At 27.7% G+C, this 18,042-nt stretch overlaps 1 protein-coding gene across 1 annotated transcript; it reads right to left on the bottom strand.

Annotated features, from left to right (window-relative positions):
* Positions 1-2,502: 2,502 nt before the first annotated feature.
* On the bottom strand, positions 2,503-15,831 carry LOC120080297 (protein DETOXIFICATION 16-like). The gene is made up of 8 exons (XM_090314870.1): positions 15,507-15,831; positions 9,029-9,573; positions 7,542-7,628; positions 7,374-7,430; positions 5,455-5,693; positions 3,362-3,480; positions 3,178-3,264; positions 2,503-2,747 (listed from the first exon to the last, which is right to left on the bottom strand). The coding sequence occupies exons 1-8, from the start codon at positions 15,774-15,776 to the stop codon at positions 2,691-2,693; spliced, it is 1,461 nt and encodes a 486-aa protein (XP_090170996.1). The 5' UTR covers positions 15,777-15,831; the 3' UTR covers positions 2,503-2,690.
* Between the last annotated feature and the right edge of the window lie 2,211 nt (positions 15,832-18,042).

Genomic DNA, 18,042 nt, shown 5'->3' with positions numbered 1-18,042 from the left:
TAATAGTGGTGTTGTGGATAATTATAGGGAGCCTAGAAGCTACAAGAGAGGGAAGCACGTTGAGTGCAAATATCATCTCATCCGAGAGATTATGCATCGACGAGATGTGATCGTCATGAAGATCGCTTCGAAGCACAATGTTGCCGATCCATTTACAAAGGCTCTTAAGCCTAAAGTGTTTGAGGGTCACCTGGAGAATCTAAGTCTACGAAACATTCATCATCTAGTCTAGGACAAGTGGGAGATGTTACTAGATGCGTAGTATATGCCCTAGTTTATTGTTTTGTGTATTGTACTTTGTTTTTACTTTATATTTGTACACTCCACTAGTTTTAGGACAAGTGGAAGATTGTTGGGGTTGATGTTCTAAATCTTGTGGTTTTGTAGTTTGTGAATTATTTATACACGAATTATTTATTTAATAAAATAAAGTGTTATCTTATTTGACATTTAGTTTGCATTAAATCCAATAAACTAAGATCCTAGGTTATTTAATATAGCTTAAACATGTATGCAGTGGCATACAAGTGGATCATGTTTAAGAAATAACCTGAATGGTCTGTAATATATGGATAAGGTTGGGTACCTTATCCTGGAGACACTACATATATGACCCACTTTGTAATTGTTATAATTGTTGTAAAGTGTTATAAATGAGTTGATCCTGATAGTTCATGTGGAGACATGTGAATGGAGATATCCTATATAAAGAGTTTGTATGAGATCGGACCATGAAATGATTAGTCTTTCTTTATAACGCCGTTACTTGAAGAGATTTATATTCTACTAGGATGACCCTAGGTAACTTGAACTTGATCCTAAGTGAGTTGTGAACTTCTGCATATGAGGATGTTCTTTTGATCTGTATGGGTGAAAGTGGTCATATTCATTGACTCAATATGCCTATCTTTTTGGGGATTTGTCCGAGTGGGCAGTTGGGAACACAGCTATACAAGATATAATTCACACCTTTCCGTTATTAGGGTAAGTAGATGAATTGCTCCCTTAAAAGCTGATTTTGGGTTTTGAACAATGAGGCACCTCACTTTTTCACTGACTAGAAAGGAGTCTAGTTTATAGTTGGACTATAACTAATTGTTCATTATAGGAAACAATCATACTTAAGAAGTTAGATATAACTATAAGGGTAAAATAGTAATTTGACCCAGATATAGTTATGGGCAATTTATGAAGAGTCAACTTATTGTCGATTGGTTAAATCATGGGCACACACACAGAAATATTTCTACAGTGCGAAGAGTGTAGCTGTCGATCTTTAGTGGAGTGACCGACAATTAATAAATGTTGATTAATTTAATTAAAGAGTTTAATTAATTAATCTCATATCATTGGAGCTTTTAATCTGTAGGTCTATAAGGTCCCCTTGCTAGCTTAATAAGGGTTAAATAAGAATCAATTAATTTTGGAATAATTTGAATTGTTCCAATTAATTAAAGAAAATTAATTATATGAGATGCAATTAATATAATATATGTAGATACATTATAATATAAAGTTTGATAAGAGAGATAAATATTTGAATATGATTCAAAAATTAATTATATGAACAAGATTCATATAAAACTATATGTTAAAATTAATATGAATATGATTTATATTAAAATTAGGTTATATGAGAGAATATAAAGTTATATTATATTATATATGATATAATATAAACTACAGTTATATTATATTAGGTATAATATAAAGTTTAATTAATTATATTAATTTTTAATATAATTAAATGTAGAATAACCCCCTTATGTGATGAAGGGAGTTATGAATAACTCCCCCCATTTCCTCATATACAGCAAACACCGGAAGTTTTGAAGAAGTATGTGAAATTGATAGTGTGAAAAAACTTTGCAATTCTTCTTCTCCTCATACATCTCTCTCAAGTAAACTTCCTTCCAATTCCCTCACCAAAATTCAATAGATGAGCCCACAACTCCGTCTTAGTTCTTATCATGAGAATAGCTAAGAAAGACTTTGGTTGGTGGTGTCCAAGAGAAAGTTTGTATGTTGCTTTGTTTGTGAAGAAGAAAAGAGCTCGTGATCTTCTAGAGAAGAGAGTGTGAAGAAGTGTTTTACATCAAGAGTAAGTTTCTCATCTTCCATTTTCTTTGAGTATTGTTTCTGACAGTATGCTTAGAATTATGTTTATCTTTGTTCGGTATCTATTTCTCTATTTAGTAAGTTTTCTTCCAAAAAGAATTCACTGACACAAAGGTGATCACTAGCTTCCGCACTAAGAATGATGCATCCACTTACATAGTAGTCCCTAACTTGCCAAATGGATTCAAGAGAGAGGATCCAGGAATAGTAGTATCATCGTCCAGCTGAGAGGTCGCACCTGAAAATGCACCTATATAATCCATAATCCAGTCACACCGAAATGCAATTGAGGGAATAAGGTTTTGATGAAAACCATATTGCAATTCTCCTAATTGCCCAAGCTCTCACACATGCAAGGACAAACTCAGAGAAGAAAACGACATGAATTTACAACCCACATCTTTCGGTTGAAAAGACTCACATCAATATGTTAGAATACATAAATAAGAAAATTTTCGGGCTATAATTTCATTTTAGTTTTAGAATATTTCCTCACAAATGTGATGACTAAGATGTCTAACCACTAGAATTTTGCTAAAATTTGAGGACTAAGGAATTATAATTTGATTGTATCACTCTAAAAGATTTTCTGGCATTGAGCTGATAATTCTATCGGCCGCTTTTTTGACCTGAAAAAATAGAGAAAAAGAGATTAAATATTTTAAAACAATTTGCAACAATTTTATAATTTTTTTTAATCATGATATAAAAGCGAACTTATCAAATTACATTGTTACAAAATCCAACACCAATAAATAACAATCTCACTCATGCACAATTGTGGAGTGAGTGAACTTATCAAACTATATTGTCAAACTTGCTAAGAAATCTTTAAATAATATTTTTTTTTTTTTTTTTTTTTTTTTTTTTGTAGTTCAATAATTGTAGAGTAAAAAATCGAACTATTAAAATAGTAATTTGTCTTATTATGTGAGCTAGGTTGAAATTGCCAACAAACATATATATAGTTGGTTATGTTCCCATTTTATACACAATTGATTATTGAAATTATAAAATTAAATTAGTCGAAAAGGGATTGAAGAAGATGGAGAAACTCACTTCTTTATCCCAATTGGTGCATTGAATCAAGATCCCAAGAAATAAAGCTTGTGTAAAGACACCCATTATGATTCCCATCCATAGACCCTACACAAAAATTTCCAAATGGATTAATGTGAAGTTAAAAAAAAATGACAAAATAAAAAGAGAAAAAGAGATGAAATTGCAAAATTAAGTAAAGCACCTTTCCTCCAATGCCTTGAAAGAAGGCTAAAAAGATAGCCATAGGGATGCCCACAAGATAATAAGCTCCCAAGTTAATAAAAGCACCAATCTTCTGCTTTCCACATCCTCTTGTGATGCCTATCAACACACAAAGAAGAGTACAACAAAGTTGGGAAGAAACCATTACCATTTTGATTATTTTCATAGAAATTTGATTAATGATTAGATACTTGAAGATGAAGATGAAATATAAATTAAAAAAATCTTATATTTCAAAGATTAATTAATTCTTGAATTTGTATACGGATGTGTTTATTCACTCGAATTACTTTTGAAAGCTTCTTGTAATCTTTTACTTTAAAGTTGTATATGTATTTAGTTCTCATATTTTAAAATGATTTTTTTTTGTATGAAAATTTGAATTTTCAAATGGTGTCTATAGACTTTTGTTGTTGAGTTCGTTAGTTGAACTTGCACACGTAATTAAATAGATATTATATAGACTGTGGAGGAAATCAAAAGATTTGGATCTTCTTCTTAAATCACCAATTGACCTAAAAATTTATGTTGATAGATGAAGGCCAATTTAATTATATATCATTGAACACTCCCCTCACTTGTGGGCTTGATATATGAAGAAGACCCGACAAGTGAAAATGAATATTAATCGAGAAGAAAATAATAATGTATAGGTTTGAACACAAGACATCTTGAATCATCCTGCTCTGTTACCATCTTAAATTATCAATTGACCCAAAAATGTAAGTTGATGCGTGAAAGTGAATTTTATTATATATCACTCAAGACTTCTAAAGAGATGACCATGAACAAAATTCTTAGAAAAAATATCAGGAAGCTAATAGTCAATGGTAGGTGTCTATGCTCAAGTGTGGGACATGGGTATGCCTTAGGAACATCAAAGCTTAGACAAATGTATGGTTTAAAAGAATTTCTAGCAAACACCAATGTTTGAATCTAGGCCCAAGAGAACGATTAAGCCTGAACAAATGCCTTAATACTAATGTCGAAGTGCAATGGGGTCACTATGGATAAGTTCCAACCAAACTACCTAATCAAGTTTCACCATGCATGATTTGAACTATCAACTTGGGAACAAGCAAGCCGCTAGACAAGAAGTATACAAAAGCAACATAACCTAACTCGAAAGTGGGAGCAATTGTTGTAGGTGAAAGTATCAGCCAAACCCAAGAGAAGAGGTAACTGGTCGAAGTCTTTGGCTAGCTAAAGTTTTAAGAGATGTAACTGATAGGGACAACGAATCTCTGCATATCTCCACAATGGTACGATATTATCCTCTTTGAGCAAAAACCATCGTGACTTTACTTTTGGTTTCACCGAAAAATATCTCATACCAATGGAGATAACTGTCTACACTTATATACCTTTGTTCATTCTCTTCCATAACCAATGTAGAATTTTGTTCGCACTCTTAATAGTGATTTGAGAAAATGATCAAGAACAAAATGATCCACCCATCAAAGGAGGTTGATTTATCCTTAAGATCGACTACTAAGAGTTGAAGCAAACATGAGGCCGACCCCTAAAAAAAAGGGTCCAACTTTCCTTCTTACTTAAAGGGAAGCTTTGAAGGGATTGGCTTGACCAAAAAAATACTTTCCTTTGGAGTTTGATGTTTATTGTCTCACACATGTCTATTAAGTGATCGTTTCATTTGTCTCATAACGACCAAAAATCTTGGCAAAAACCTTGAGGAGAATGCTTGAAAGCTCCCTCTTGAATAAATATCCTTTATAAAAGAAGAAAGACTACATATATTCAAGAGGAAATTACGATCAAATACATAATACTATTTTCAACTGATTTATACACTATTCACAAACTCAATACTGACTTGAGCATCAAAATATATGCGGGCTCGACACCATACCATTACATACAATTCTTTTTTTTCTTGTACACTAAGTTTGATTCATCGTTCTACAGATTTAATTGATTTTTCGATTCTTCGTGTTTTAATTTTAACAAAAGAAAAATGAAATAAGATTGTAAGATGAAATGATACATTTGAGTAAAAAGTTATAACGATTGTAAATATTGAAAATATTATGTAATTTAAGAGGAAGAACAAACCTGAGAAAATAGATTGAATTCCATCGAAGATGTGCACAATCGCAAGCAAAATCAAGATTTGGGCCAAATATCTAACCACAGTCTCATCAGTACTGTAACAATAACCCCATAATCTTCTATCAATGATGATGATAATGGCTGTTATTGTGCTCTCTATGATCACCATCCCCATTGCAACACGTCCTGCTAAGATGGCCGCCGTTGGCCTTCTTGCCCCAAGTTCATTTGAAACTCTTGTGCTGTTCCAACAAATATAGATCGAGATAAATAACCAAAGTGCAACCAGAACAAGATATATTATAAAATATGGTGAAAAAGATTCATTTATACTTTAAAGTTGTATCAAAAGTCTCAATTAATAATTATATGAATTAAAAGTCCAAACTTTCATAAATAAACCGATTTTGGCCATATTTTTGGTATTCTGATGTAATAATGTTATAGATAAATACTATAATCAAATGGCTAGTATATATTAATATTAGTGGTTTTCTTCTTCTCTTGTCTTTCTTTACTTTTCTCCTACTTGTATGGAAAGAATTACATTTTTTTTTTCCTTTGGTAAGATATTGAGGGAAATACATTTGTAGCTGACTTTGAGTCCAGTATGATTGAAACCAAGTGATTTGAGACCAGTTTGATTAAAACCAAGTGAAAATGGTCATAAATTTTTAATGAAAGGTTAAATTGATTCATTTAGATTCCGTTTAGTAATCATTTAGCTTTTAACTTTTAGGTTTTGAAAATTAAAAGCCTATTAACAATTTTTCTATCTTTAAATTTATTTCATTGTTATCCATTCTTTTACCAATATTAAAAAACCATGTCAAATTTCAAATACTAAAATGAGAATTATTTAGCCCAATTTGGAAACCATTTTATTTTTTGTTTTTAGTTTTTGAAAATTAAGTCTATTTTTTCCTCAATTCATATAATAATTTGCATCTTTATCAAGTACAATGATTGGATTTTTAACCAAATTACAAAAACAAAAACAACATTTTAAAAGCTTGTTTTTTTAGTTTGGCTTGGCTTTTTAAACCATTAGTAAGAAGTACATAATTAAGGAAAAAATTTAGAGGTTGAAGTAATGTCTATATGCTTGCTTAATTTTAAAATACAAAAAAAAAACAAAAAAGCAAATGATTATCAAACGGCCCTTAAAATTTTGTTTTTAAAAATTTTAATTTGACTAAAAATTCAATTCTCGTACTTAATAAATATGCAAATTATTATATAAAACAAAGAGAAAATAGACTTAATTTTTAAAAACTAAAAATAAAATCGAATTAGTTAGGCCCGTTTGATAACTATTTGATTTTTTGTTTTTGTTTTTGAAAATTAAGTCTATTTCAATTACATTTCTTACAATAATTTGCATATTTCTTAAGTACAATGGTTTAATTCTTAGTCGATTTAAAAAAACAAACGCAACTTTTTTAAAGCTACTTTTTTTAGTTCTCAAAACTTGGCTTGGTTTTCTAAACCATTGGTAAAAGTAAATAACAAAGAAAGAATTTTAGAGGTGGAAGTAACGTCTATAGGCTTAATTTTCAAAAACAAAAAAAAGTTTATCAAACGGGACCTTAATAAACGAGACCTATATGTACGTTTAGGGTTTAAATTAATATCATTACTCCTTCAATGTGTTAAATTGAGGAGAATTATAAAATTGATTTTCCCAGTTATTTTCATTGTTTTTGAAGGTTTTGGTTCAAAATATGAAAGCAAAATTCATCTTTTAAAATTTTCAGTTTAGTCCCTGTCATTTTTTTTAGAGCTCCTCATAAATTATCCTAAAGCTAGTTCTTTCTTGTACCACCTAAATTCCATCATTCTATTTTTCCTAATTTGTAATAGCAAAAAAACATAGGAATGAAGAAAAATATGAAAAGTAAAATTAATTAAGTGTAACTAACCTCACTGCACCAGTGATTCCAAGGGGTATCATGTAAATCATTGAACATATATTGAGGCTGAAAAAGAGATTAACTAATGCTAATTAGGATTAGAGCCTGCATTATTTATTAAAATTTAATTTAATTAACATTGTATATATAGTATCAAAATTAAATTAGTCAATTCACCTGATTGATAGAACTGAAGTTTCAAGCTTTGGATTGGGAAGAAGCCCTGATAACAAAACCACCATCTCAAATGACCATATCTCCAAACTGTTCCCAAAATTAAATAAATCAATCGATCAAGTTAATTATCAAAGAAATATGTGTACTACTTTTTATTGTACTAAAAAAAATCTGAAGGCTTTAATAACGTACATTTCAAGGTTTTTTTTTAAAAAAAAAATAACTGATTATGATGATAGAATTACCCTATACTCCATATATTAAAAAAATTATCATATAAATTTAGTTTAAAGCATTTATATTTGTATGTCAACATTTGTCGATTCAAATATAGCTTAGTAAATAAATTTATATAATTAGCATATCTTAAAGGTTGAATCATAGTTCGATCATTCATCTCTACTATCGTTGAATTTTGAATAAAAATATAGTTAGTATGTCAACCTTTTTTTTTAATTTAATAATCATTTAATCAATGGTATTAATAGCCCATTAAATTACAAATTTGAGCTCTAGACAAGTTTTAATTTGATCCTATAGTTTTAAATTTTTTAATTTCTTTAGTCTATATGATTCAGCTTAGTTTCAACTATTGATGATCCCTATTAAATTCCAATTTCATACCAAGGATTTTAAGAGTACCAATTTGATTCTTTTAGTTAAAGATTCACAAATGGAAGCTGAGCCCATAGACTAATTAGAACTTTTAAACCAAATTTCTATGGAAATCAAATTTATAATTTATTCAGAATTAATATTTGATTTTTTTTTTTTCTAAACAAAAGAAAACCTGGAAAAAATACTTATTGTGTCTCTAAATTTTGAATCTAGTTTTTATTTGAAAGATTTCAAAATGTTATATTTTTAATCCTTAATTTTTTTTAGTTTTGTTTTAATTTAGTCTTTAAATTTTAAAATGTTACAATTTTACTATTGAGATTTAAGTTTTGTTTCAATTTAGAGTCTCTAAATTCTAAGATTTACATTTTTAATCTTGATTTTTAACTAAATTCTTAATTTTAGTTTTTGATGCTAATGTCTATTAATCAATTTAAATTAATTATGAAATGAAATTCTAAATTTAATTTTAAGCATGGATGAAAAATTAATGAAATTCAATTAATTATAATTATTTTAAATTAATTAATAGACTAGTATCACTAAAGATGAAAAGTTGACAATTAATGAAAAATTAAGGTAAAAATATAAATCTCAAAACGATCAAATTAAAACAAAACCCATATCTTAAAAATAAAATTTTAACATTTTAAAACCTAAACTCCAAATTTAAAACTAAAAGTATAATATGAACAAAATAGAAATTGAACCAAAATCTACCACCAAAAAGCTATTTAAAATATATATTATATATATATAATATATATATATATATATATATATATATATATATATATATGGCGAGAAGCTATATTAATGTGATTAAATTGACAATTAAATTTTTTTTTTAAAAAAAAAGGCTTTGGAACCTGTGCATGAGGGCAGAAGGAATGGCGAGTTTAACGTAGTTCAAAATCCCACAAAACGCCTCGCCGGAAAATCCAGTCCACGTCTTCCGGCACGACGGCGCAACTCTAACATAAACCACCATCGCCGTCGCATTTATCCAGTACGACACAGCATTAGCCAAGGCCGCCCCACGGTTCCCCAACCCCGACCGGAACACCAAAGCCCAACACACAAAGCAGTGGAGCACCGCCGTGGCAGCGGCGGCGACGGCGGCGGGAAGAACATTGTTCTGGGTCTGCAGGAAACGAACGTGGCACTGAAGAATCGCGTAGGCGAAAATGCTGGGAACCATACAACGGGCGTAGCGGCCAGCCTCCACCGCGATCTCGGAATCTTGGCCGAGCAGGCGAAGAATATCGCCGGCGTTGAACCAGACGGCGGCGAGTGGGAAGCTGGCGAGAAGAAGAACAACCATGGCTCTTTGCAAGTGAATTCCTAACATATGGTATTGTTTTGCTCCATATGATTGCCCACAAAAGGTCTCTAATGCACTGCACATTCCATTCTATATACAATATAATAAATATGTTATATTTTCTTTTTATCTTAAAAAAATATAAATTTATATGATTGTACTAATCAAAACTTTTATTCTCAAAACTTTTATTCGCAAAATATTAAGTAAGATTTATATGATTTTCATAGGTGAACAGTTTTACACTCGCCTATTTTAGACTTTTGTTAAGAATACCTTTAAAAAAGGTCAATGCATTAAAGTTTTTATAAATACGTAGACTCCTTGAAATGTCTAATTAACGATGTATTGACAATAAAATCCTAATTGAAATTGTAAATTAATTTAGTTATGAAAGTTTAAGGAATAAGCTATTAAAATTATAAGTTTTACCTAATTTATCCAAACAAAATATAATAAATAATATAAATTAAAATGATAAACTTACAAAAATTCATAATCTCAATCTAACTTTTTTTTTTTTTGCGTATGGCTCACTCATATATTGTTGAAATGTCATTTCTCAATTATATATATGTGTTAGTTTAAAATTTTAATTACAACCTTCGAAGTTTCAAATATGAATTAATGTCGTCCTTTTTATAATTCACCATACATATAGGGTGGTGAGTTGAACTTCTCTAACCATTTACTCAATAAAAACATATATAATATAATACATTAGAAAAAAATTATATCTTGTCAAATGATAAAAAGATTCAAAGTACATAACAAAAAAAACATGATCATAAATTAACTGAAAATAATTGAGATTCAATTTAATATTTTTGCTAACTAATTAAAAATATTTTATGTTTCATAAATATTATCAAACACAACTTTGGACAATTTAAAATTGGACTGTTAAAAACACAAAATACACCACTCTATTTTTAATTGTATTTCTCTCTCTCTCTCTTAAATTCATGTTTCTAGACGAGTAACCAAACCTATACTAAATGCCCCTCATTTAAAAAAAATGATAAACATATCAATTACCACATGATTATATGCTCACTATGACATAATTTTATTATTGTTATTATTATTATTATCATTTAAATGCTACTATCCTACACATTTTTAGGAAAAAAAATATCTTTTTATTCCCTAAGTTTTTTTGGAATAGGTGCATTCGGTCTTGAAGTTTCAAATTAACCATTTTAGTCGTTAAATTTTTAATAATAGATTTAAATTGTCATCTTCATTAACGGAATGATTTAAATTAACAGATCTGTCCAAGTAGATTATTTAAATGTTAATGTGACTTGCTAACTAAGTTGATGATTTGGATTTAAATTTGTCTTGTGAAGTCCGTCTCGTGAAGTAACTTTACAAGATAAACTTCACGAGATAAAAGATAGAAATGACGTGAAGTTGAGTTCTATGAGTTCATTTCTCGTGAAGTTCATCTTGTGAAGTTTCACAAGACAAATTTAAATCCAAATCATCAACTTAGTCAGCAAGCCACATCAACATTTAAATAATCTACTTGGACAAACCTGTTAATTTAAACAATTCTGTTAATGAAGAGAATCTTTTAAGTCTATTATTGAAAATTTAGGGACTAAAATGACTATTTAAAACTTCGGAATCAAATGCACTTATTCCAGAAAAATTTGGAACTAAAAAGGTATTTTTCCTTTTTATCATATCTAGAGTGGGACATCGAACTTCCGACCTCAAGATTGATAACTTAGTTGAATTATGTTCATATTGACTACTGCTATACTTATGTTTTGAATATATGTCTCATTAATTAGTATATTCTTTTAGCTACTTTATTTTGCACATATTTTATTTCAATTGAATTTTTAAGGAAAATTTTCACAAATAGAAAAAATATAAAACTATTTATAGAAATAGTAAAAAGATACTAATAGGCCTTGATGACTTTCATCAACATCTATCAGTGATATACTTGTATAAGTTTCTATCACTAGTATCAATGATAAACTTCTACTAATTTCTATTATTGATAGACACTGATAACTTCTTTCAGTCTCCATTAATGATAAACTTCTATTAATCTCTATCAATGATAGACTGATAGACTTCTATTAGCGTCTATTAGTAATAGACTTGTATCAATTTCCACTAATGATAGTATGATGATAGACTTCTATCACTAATAGACACTAATAGACTTTTATCACTGACAGACACTAATAATTAAGTTTTATCAATGTCTATCACAACTATCTAAAAGCAACAAAACTCAAATCTAACATCCAACTTCATGGGTAAATCAATTTTAATGACAAAACTTAATGGGTGTTCAATAACCAAACAAACTTAACCCAAAACACCCAAAATCTTACCCCTAACGGCAAAAAATCCAACGAATTTTAGCCCTGGCGGCGACAAGACGACGACAATGAGGATTGGGCTACACGGATCTAAGAGAGAGTGAATTGAATAGAGAGAGAAAAATCGACTCACACATACAACCAGATCTACGATGTAGACCCAAACGACAATGGATTGAGGTTGGCATGAGTGCGATGGTTACTCGACGTTAGAGTGCGAGGTTAGAAAGAGTTGATAGAGATCGAGAAGAAGAAAAAGAGCAAGGAGAAGGAGAAGGAGAAGAAGAAGAAGGGAGAAGATGATTAAATTTTACTATTTTGTATAAATGATTTCTTTATTTTTCTACTTTTAAAAATCTCCCAACTTTTAATCAAGAAGTGCAGTGGATTCTGTAACACGTCCCAGTCTATCATAGCATTGTCTGCATCATCATCACGAACTCGATATGTTAAGAAATCCTCATTGATAAAATTAATTATTTAATACAATAATTGAGTTTTTAATCAAATCTTGGTAAATTTATAAGTTTAACTAGTCTCGATCTGAACTTTAATATTGTCTCTAATAAGTGTATAAATTTTCAATTTTGTATATAATATATCATATAGATCTTTACATTTTCATTTTTTTTCATTGATCTATTTGATATTTTATAGAATTTAGATCAACTAAACACAAAATTGAAAATTTAGAGTTTTACTTAATATAAATTTAAAATTTATATCTAATAAACCTATTAATTAAAAAAATTAATATATATCAAAGATCTATTAGGTACAAAACTAAAAAGTTAAGGAATATATTAAACATTTTTAAAATTTAGAGACTTATTAGATATAAAATTGAAAATTTAACGACTTATTAGATATTTTCAAAAGTTCAAAAACTAAATAGAAACAAACAGTTAATTTTAAAAACTAACTTTTGTAATTTAACCTTTAATATAGCATTAAAAGTTTGATATTTTAAAACATAGACATAGTTTAATTTATAAAAAATGGCTCATATTTAATAATGGTTTGTTAGGCTTAAAACATGGTTCTTTCATATCTTTTTTTAGCCAAATATATTTCTGGGTGTTGAAGTTTGAGTTATTTGGTTTCTATCTAGTATCTAGTCTTTCAAATTTTAAAATAAATATTTTAAATTTGAGAAATGACTATAAATGTTCCATAAAATATTTTGACGGCTAGTTTAGTTATTAATTATATGATAAGATAGTTAGATTGGTAATTGTTATCGGTTTTTTTTTTTAATATAATTAGGGATGAGGAGATTCAAACCACGGACTTCGTTGATTTTAACACACTCTCAATTGAGTTATGTTCGGTTCGGCGAATCAGCTGATTTGACCCAATATGATAATTAAATATTTTTTCTTCAATGAAGTGTTTATTACTCTTCTTTTCTAGATTTGAAACGAATGATACTCACATTTATAAAGACCTCCTTCATTTAAATCCTAGATGAAGCTACAACTTGAGAACTCAACTAATTTTTTGATCGTTGCAATGGATGAAAGTGGTGTTACATTTCCCTTTTTTTTTTTTTTTTTTTTGTTTTAATATTTGATAAGTTATTTCTTAATATTTACTCTAATTTCTCCTATTATTTGTAAGATTGTTGGCAAAGACGATCTTTAACCTCATTTCTTTCAAATTGACAGGATGGCATGAATAAGGCCACTTGTTAATTTTTTTACATTATTATATTTAGTCAAACCAACAAGTGGTAGGTCACAAATTTTTAAATATCATACTAATTTATCGTTTGTTTTATTGATAATCAAAGTAAATAAAAAACCATTTAAAATCACTCCTTAAATTTTATGGATTAAAGTATTCATTTTAAATACATCATTAAATAGATATAAATATCAAAATCTTTTTCATATCACCTCATGCCATGTGATCAATACATTTTTAAAAATAGGTGGGATGTACCGTATTAATGTAACATTAGAAAAATTCCCAACCTCCAATCCAAACTTGAGATCCAAAAATTTGCCATTATTTTTCCACTACAAAAGTTTTTTTTTTTTTTTTTTTCGAAAACTAAACATCCGTTTAAATTAATTTAAGAAAAAAATACTATTAAAAAATTCATTTTTATGTAAATACTTTTGGTAAAAACTATTAAGATAAACTTAAAAATTTATTTTGATAGTTATCAAATAATTTAATTTTTTTTAAATGATTTATTTTTTAAATTAAACATTTAAAAATATATTTAAAACGTGGTTATACAATAAACTAGAAAGGCACACTTTAACATAAAGAAAGAGTATCTCAAAATAATAATAATAATAGTAAAGAAAAATAAACTAAAAAAGGAAGAAATAAATAAAAGCCTAGAGGAAAGTGTAAAAGAAGGTGCGGTCAGAATAAAATAGTATATGGTTATACATATTTGGACGTATTAAAATTTTGTCCTTATACACACTTAGGTTGAGATTAATTTTCACCTCACTTTGGTAAAAATAAAATGCTTGATTCGTGTAGTGAGATCCATTAGGTGTATTTAAGAATGCACCAACTACTCTTTTCTTAGTATAGTTTTCACCTTTCAATCCTTCTTCAAATTTTGAAAACAAAATCTACGTCGATAATTATTTGATTTTTTATTTTTTGTTTTTTAAAAATTAAGTTTATCGATACTATTTTTACCTTAATTTTTTTATTATTTATTTTATACCGATGGTTTAATAAACCAAACCAAAATTTAAAATCTAAAAAAATAATTTTTAAAAACTTGTTTTTGGAATTTAGAATTTAATAAGAATTCAACCATTGTACCAAATAAAGATGCAAATTATTATAAGAAATGGAGAGAAAATAGAATTAATTTCAAAAGTCAAAAACAAAAAACGAAGGTCCCATTTTGTAATTATTTTATTTTTTAAAATTAAACTTATGGACACTATTTTCACCACCAAATTTCTTCTTTTGTTGTCTACTTTTCACCAATAGTTTAAAAAACTATGTCAAATTTTAAAAACTAAAAAAAGTAGCTTTCAAAACGTTGATTTTATTTTTAGAATTTGACTAAGAATTCAACCATTGTACTTAGAAAGATGCATATCTTTGTAAGAAATGTGAATAATATAGGTTTAATTTTAAAAAATAAATGGTTACTAAACGAGGCCAAAATGATTACTAAATGGGATCTTAGTTCAAATTTTGGTTTAAAAAAATTTTAGTAAAACTTTCATCGAAAAAACCTTATAGATGGAAATAATGTTTATAAACTTAAATTTTAAAAATAAAAAACCGAACATTGTTATGATTATTATTATTCTTTTATGTGTACAACCATCACTGGATGACTATTCAAATAATTGCTTAACTAAACTTGCTTGGACAAAATTTCAAGTATGTCTTATATATATTTTTTCTAAATGTTTATTTTAGTTTTTAATGTTTTATTTATTTTAGGATAATAATTTGAAAGTAAAGGATTCAAACTCATGACGTTTTTGTTAGTAGTGTATATATTATATTAGTTAAATTATATTCATATTGATTTTCTTACTATATTGTTCATCTTTAATTCACATGACGAAATCATGCTCGAATTAATATGTTAAATGTATATATACTAACTCTCCCCTCATTTTATAAAAATTAAACTGAAAGTAAAAGAATAAAAAAAAAAAAAAAAAGATGGGTACGTACGAGGAGACTGAAGCCAGTGACAGCAGCGAAGGAAGTAGCCATGGAAGCGCCGGCGAGAGGGAGCTGTCCGAGGTGCCCGACGAACATGATCGATATCATTTGCAAACAGTTTATCAACAGATTTACCGTCACCAGCGGCCCACCTAATCGGAGCTGCCTTTTCACCTCCGTCCAAATCTCATCCCTCGTGAAAATTCCGCCATCTCTCGGCGGCGATGGCGGCGGAATGAGTGGAGATTTCAGACTTTGCTGCTCTTCTTCCACGGCCATCTCTCTCTCTTTCTCGTGAAAATTATCACTTTACAGTCAATAATAGGAGGCCGAATTTCATTTTATAATGTACTCTACTCTGATGCATCCGTGGGTTTGGAAATATTGCCAAATTACAAATTTAGTCTTTAAACTTTTATGCTTAAAAACATATTTTTTAGTTTTTAAATTTTCTTGAAATAACAATTTAGTTTCTTAATTTTAATTTACAATAATTAAGTTCTTATGCTTTCAATTTTATAATAATTTAATAATTGAACTTACTTTCAAATTTGGCAATTATTTAGCCTTGGATATATATATATATATATATATATATATATATATATATATATATATATATATATATAAAAGAATCATTAAAATTAGAAGTTGATTTTTATGTTATAATATAAAAGAATTATTTACAATATATATGTTATAAAATTTTTGAATCTCTAATTACTTGACCGATTAATTTATGTAAGAATTCTCATTAAATCTTAATACTAATTTTTATGACAAAACTAAATCGTTACAAAGTTTAAAGTACGAGGACTAAATGGTTACATAATAAAATTCATAGACTAAATTATTGCTTCTATAAAAGTTTAGGAAGTATTAAAAATTATTTTTAATTACCAAATTTTATATATTTATATTTATATATATGTATGTATGATGAATTTATGAACTTTTAATTTTTTTTAGATATATCATTCAACTTTTAAGTTTGCATCTAATGGGCATTTACCAAACATATATTTGAAAATTTTATAAATGAATATATATTTTAGTCTAATTTCTATTTGGTTCTTGAGCTTCAAAATATTACACTTTTAGTCTTTAAATTTTCGATTTAATTTAATTTTAATTCTTTAATTCCAACGAAAATAAAATTTTGAGTTAGAGTAATATTTATGTTTTGAATTTGATTTCAATTTAGTCTTTAAAAATTATGGTTGGATTTAATTTGATAATAAAATAGAAATAAAAAAGAAAGAAAATAATATATATACTTAGTAAATGAAATTTGAGTTCGTTAGCATTTATATTTGTGGGTTTTCAAACTCAATATTTTCAATCATAAACTTTAGAAAAATAGTATATTTTGGATTAACTTTTGTTTTTGTTTTTTAGCTACGAAAAGTTGGTGAGATTTTTTAATTAAAAAATATTTTTAATATATTTTTTAAAATGTTGTTAACTCTCCCTTTTAACTTGCGTCCATCTCACGTGTTGCTTGCACCAAATCATTGTCTTTACGTGTCCACTGCTTCTTTCTCTCTTAATTTCAAATAAATTAATCTTTTCGTTTTAGATTTAGATGGAGAAAGCAACGCAGGTTGGAGGAACAACATTAATGAAGAAAAGAGGAAAAAAAAAGTAATTATTTAAAATATATTTTTATTTAAAAGAAATTTAATTAAAAAAATGTGTGGCATCAACCTACTATGTTAGCAAAGAAAATGACAACCAAAGACCAAATAAACTACTATTACACTGAGATATCAAGTTTGAAAATATAAATTATGACCAAATCAAGTGCATCGTTTCCCAAAAAGAGTTAGTAAAATATGAACATGCAACAGAAAAAGGATATTATGTATTCAATCGTGTTTGGATCTCTGTCAATCTCACACTGCTTTATTAAAAAATTAATAATTATGAAACCATTTAATATGATACATTTAAAAAGTTTAAACAAAATTTTCTACAAATATTAATTTATACTCTAAACTTTAGAGATAGATTCTATCGACACTGAACTAATAGTTGTATTAATTTAAATCTTAAACTTTCATAAGTGTATCAATTTACATCAATCTCTAAATTTCGTTTGACCAAATATTGTATGAAACTTATAATTTGAATCAATTAAACTCCTAAATTTTTACAGGCTAATCAACATAAATTTCTTCAAATGTTAGTTTTATAAAATAGACGAATAGAGTAAATGCATAAACGATTCTCAAAGAAAATTATGATTAAAAGTTTAAATTGATTCATTTAAAATTTTGGAGGTTTAATTGATACAATTATAAGTTTCATATGAATTTTTTTTTCCAAACAAAACATAATGAAAGATACAATTGATACACTTGTGATAATTCAGCGCTTAAATTGATATAATTATTAATTCAGAATTGAAATTGGTATAATACTAAAGTTTATAAATTGATATTTTTCCTAAAATGTTTGCATTGTTCAATTCGTCAATAGATACATACTAGTTTATTAGATAATATAATATGTTTTTAGTTTATTAGATAATATAATATGTTTT

This window comes from Benincasa hispida, chromosome 6 (assembly GCF_027475165.1).
Source record: "Benincasa hispida cultivar pf3 chromosome 6, pf3_genome.v1.1, whole genome shotgun sequence".
Classification (NCBI taxonomy): Eukaryota; Viridiplantae; Streptophyta; class Magnoliopsida; order Cucurbitales; family Cucurbitaceae; genus Benincasa; species Benincasa hispida.
The sequence above is the reverse complement of the archived record's forward strand: the minus strand, read 5'-3'. Positions and strand labels throughout refer to the sequence as shown.

Coding starts and splice junctions, on each gene's coding strand:
- LOC120080297 (XM_090314870.1), bottom strand. CDS start 15,776: ATGGCCGTGGAAGAAGAGCAGCAAAGTCTGAAATCTCCACTCATTCCG. Junction 7,431..7,541: donor ACTTCAGTTCTATCAATCAG/GTGAATTGACTA, acceptor TCTCTTTTTCAG/CCTCAATATATGTTCAATGA. Junction 2,748..3,177: donor GCACCAATTGGGATAAAGAA/GTGAGTTTCTCC, acceptor CTATTTTTTCAG/GTCAAAAAAGCGGCCGATAG.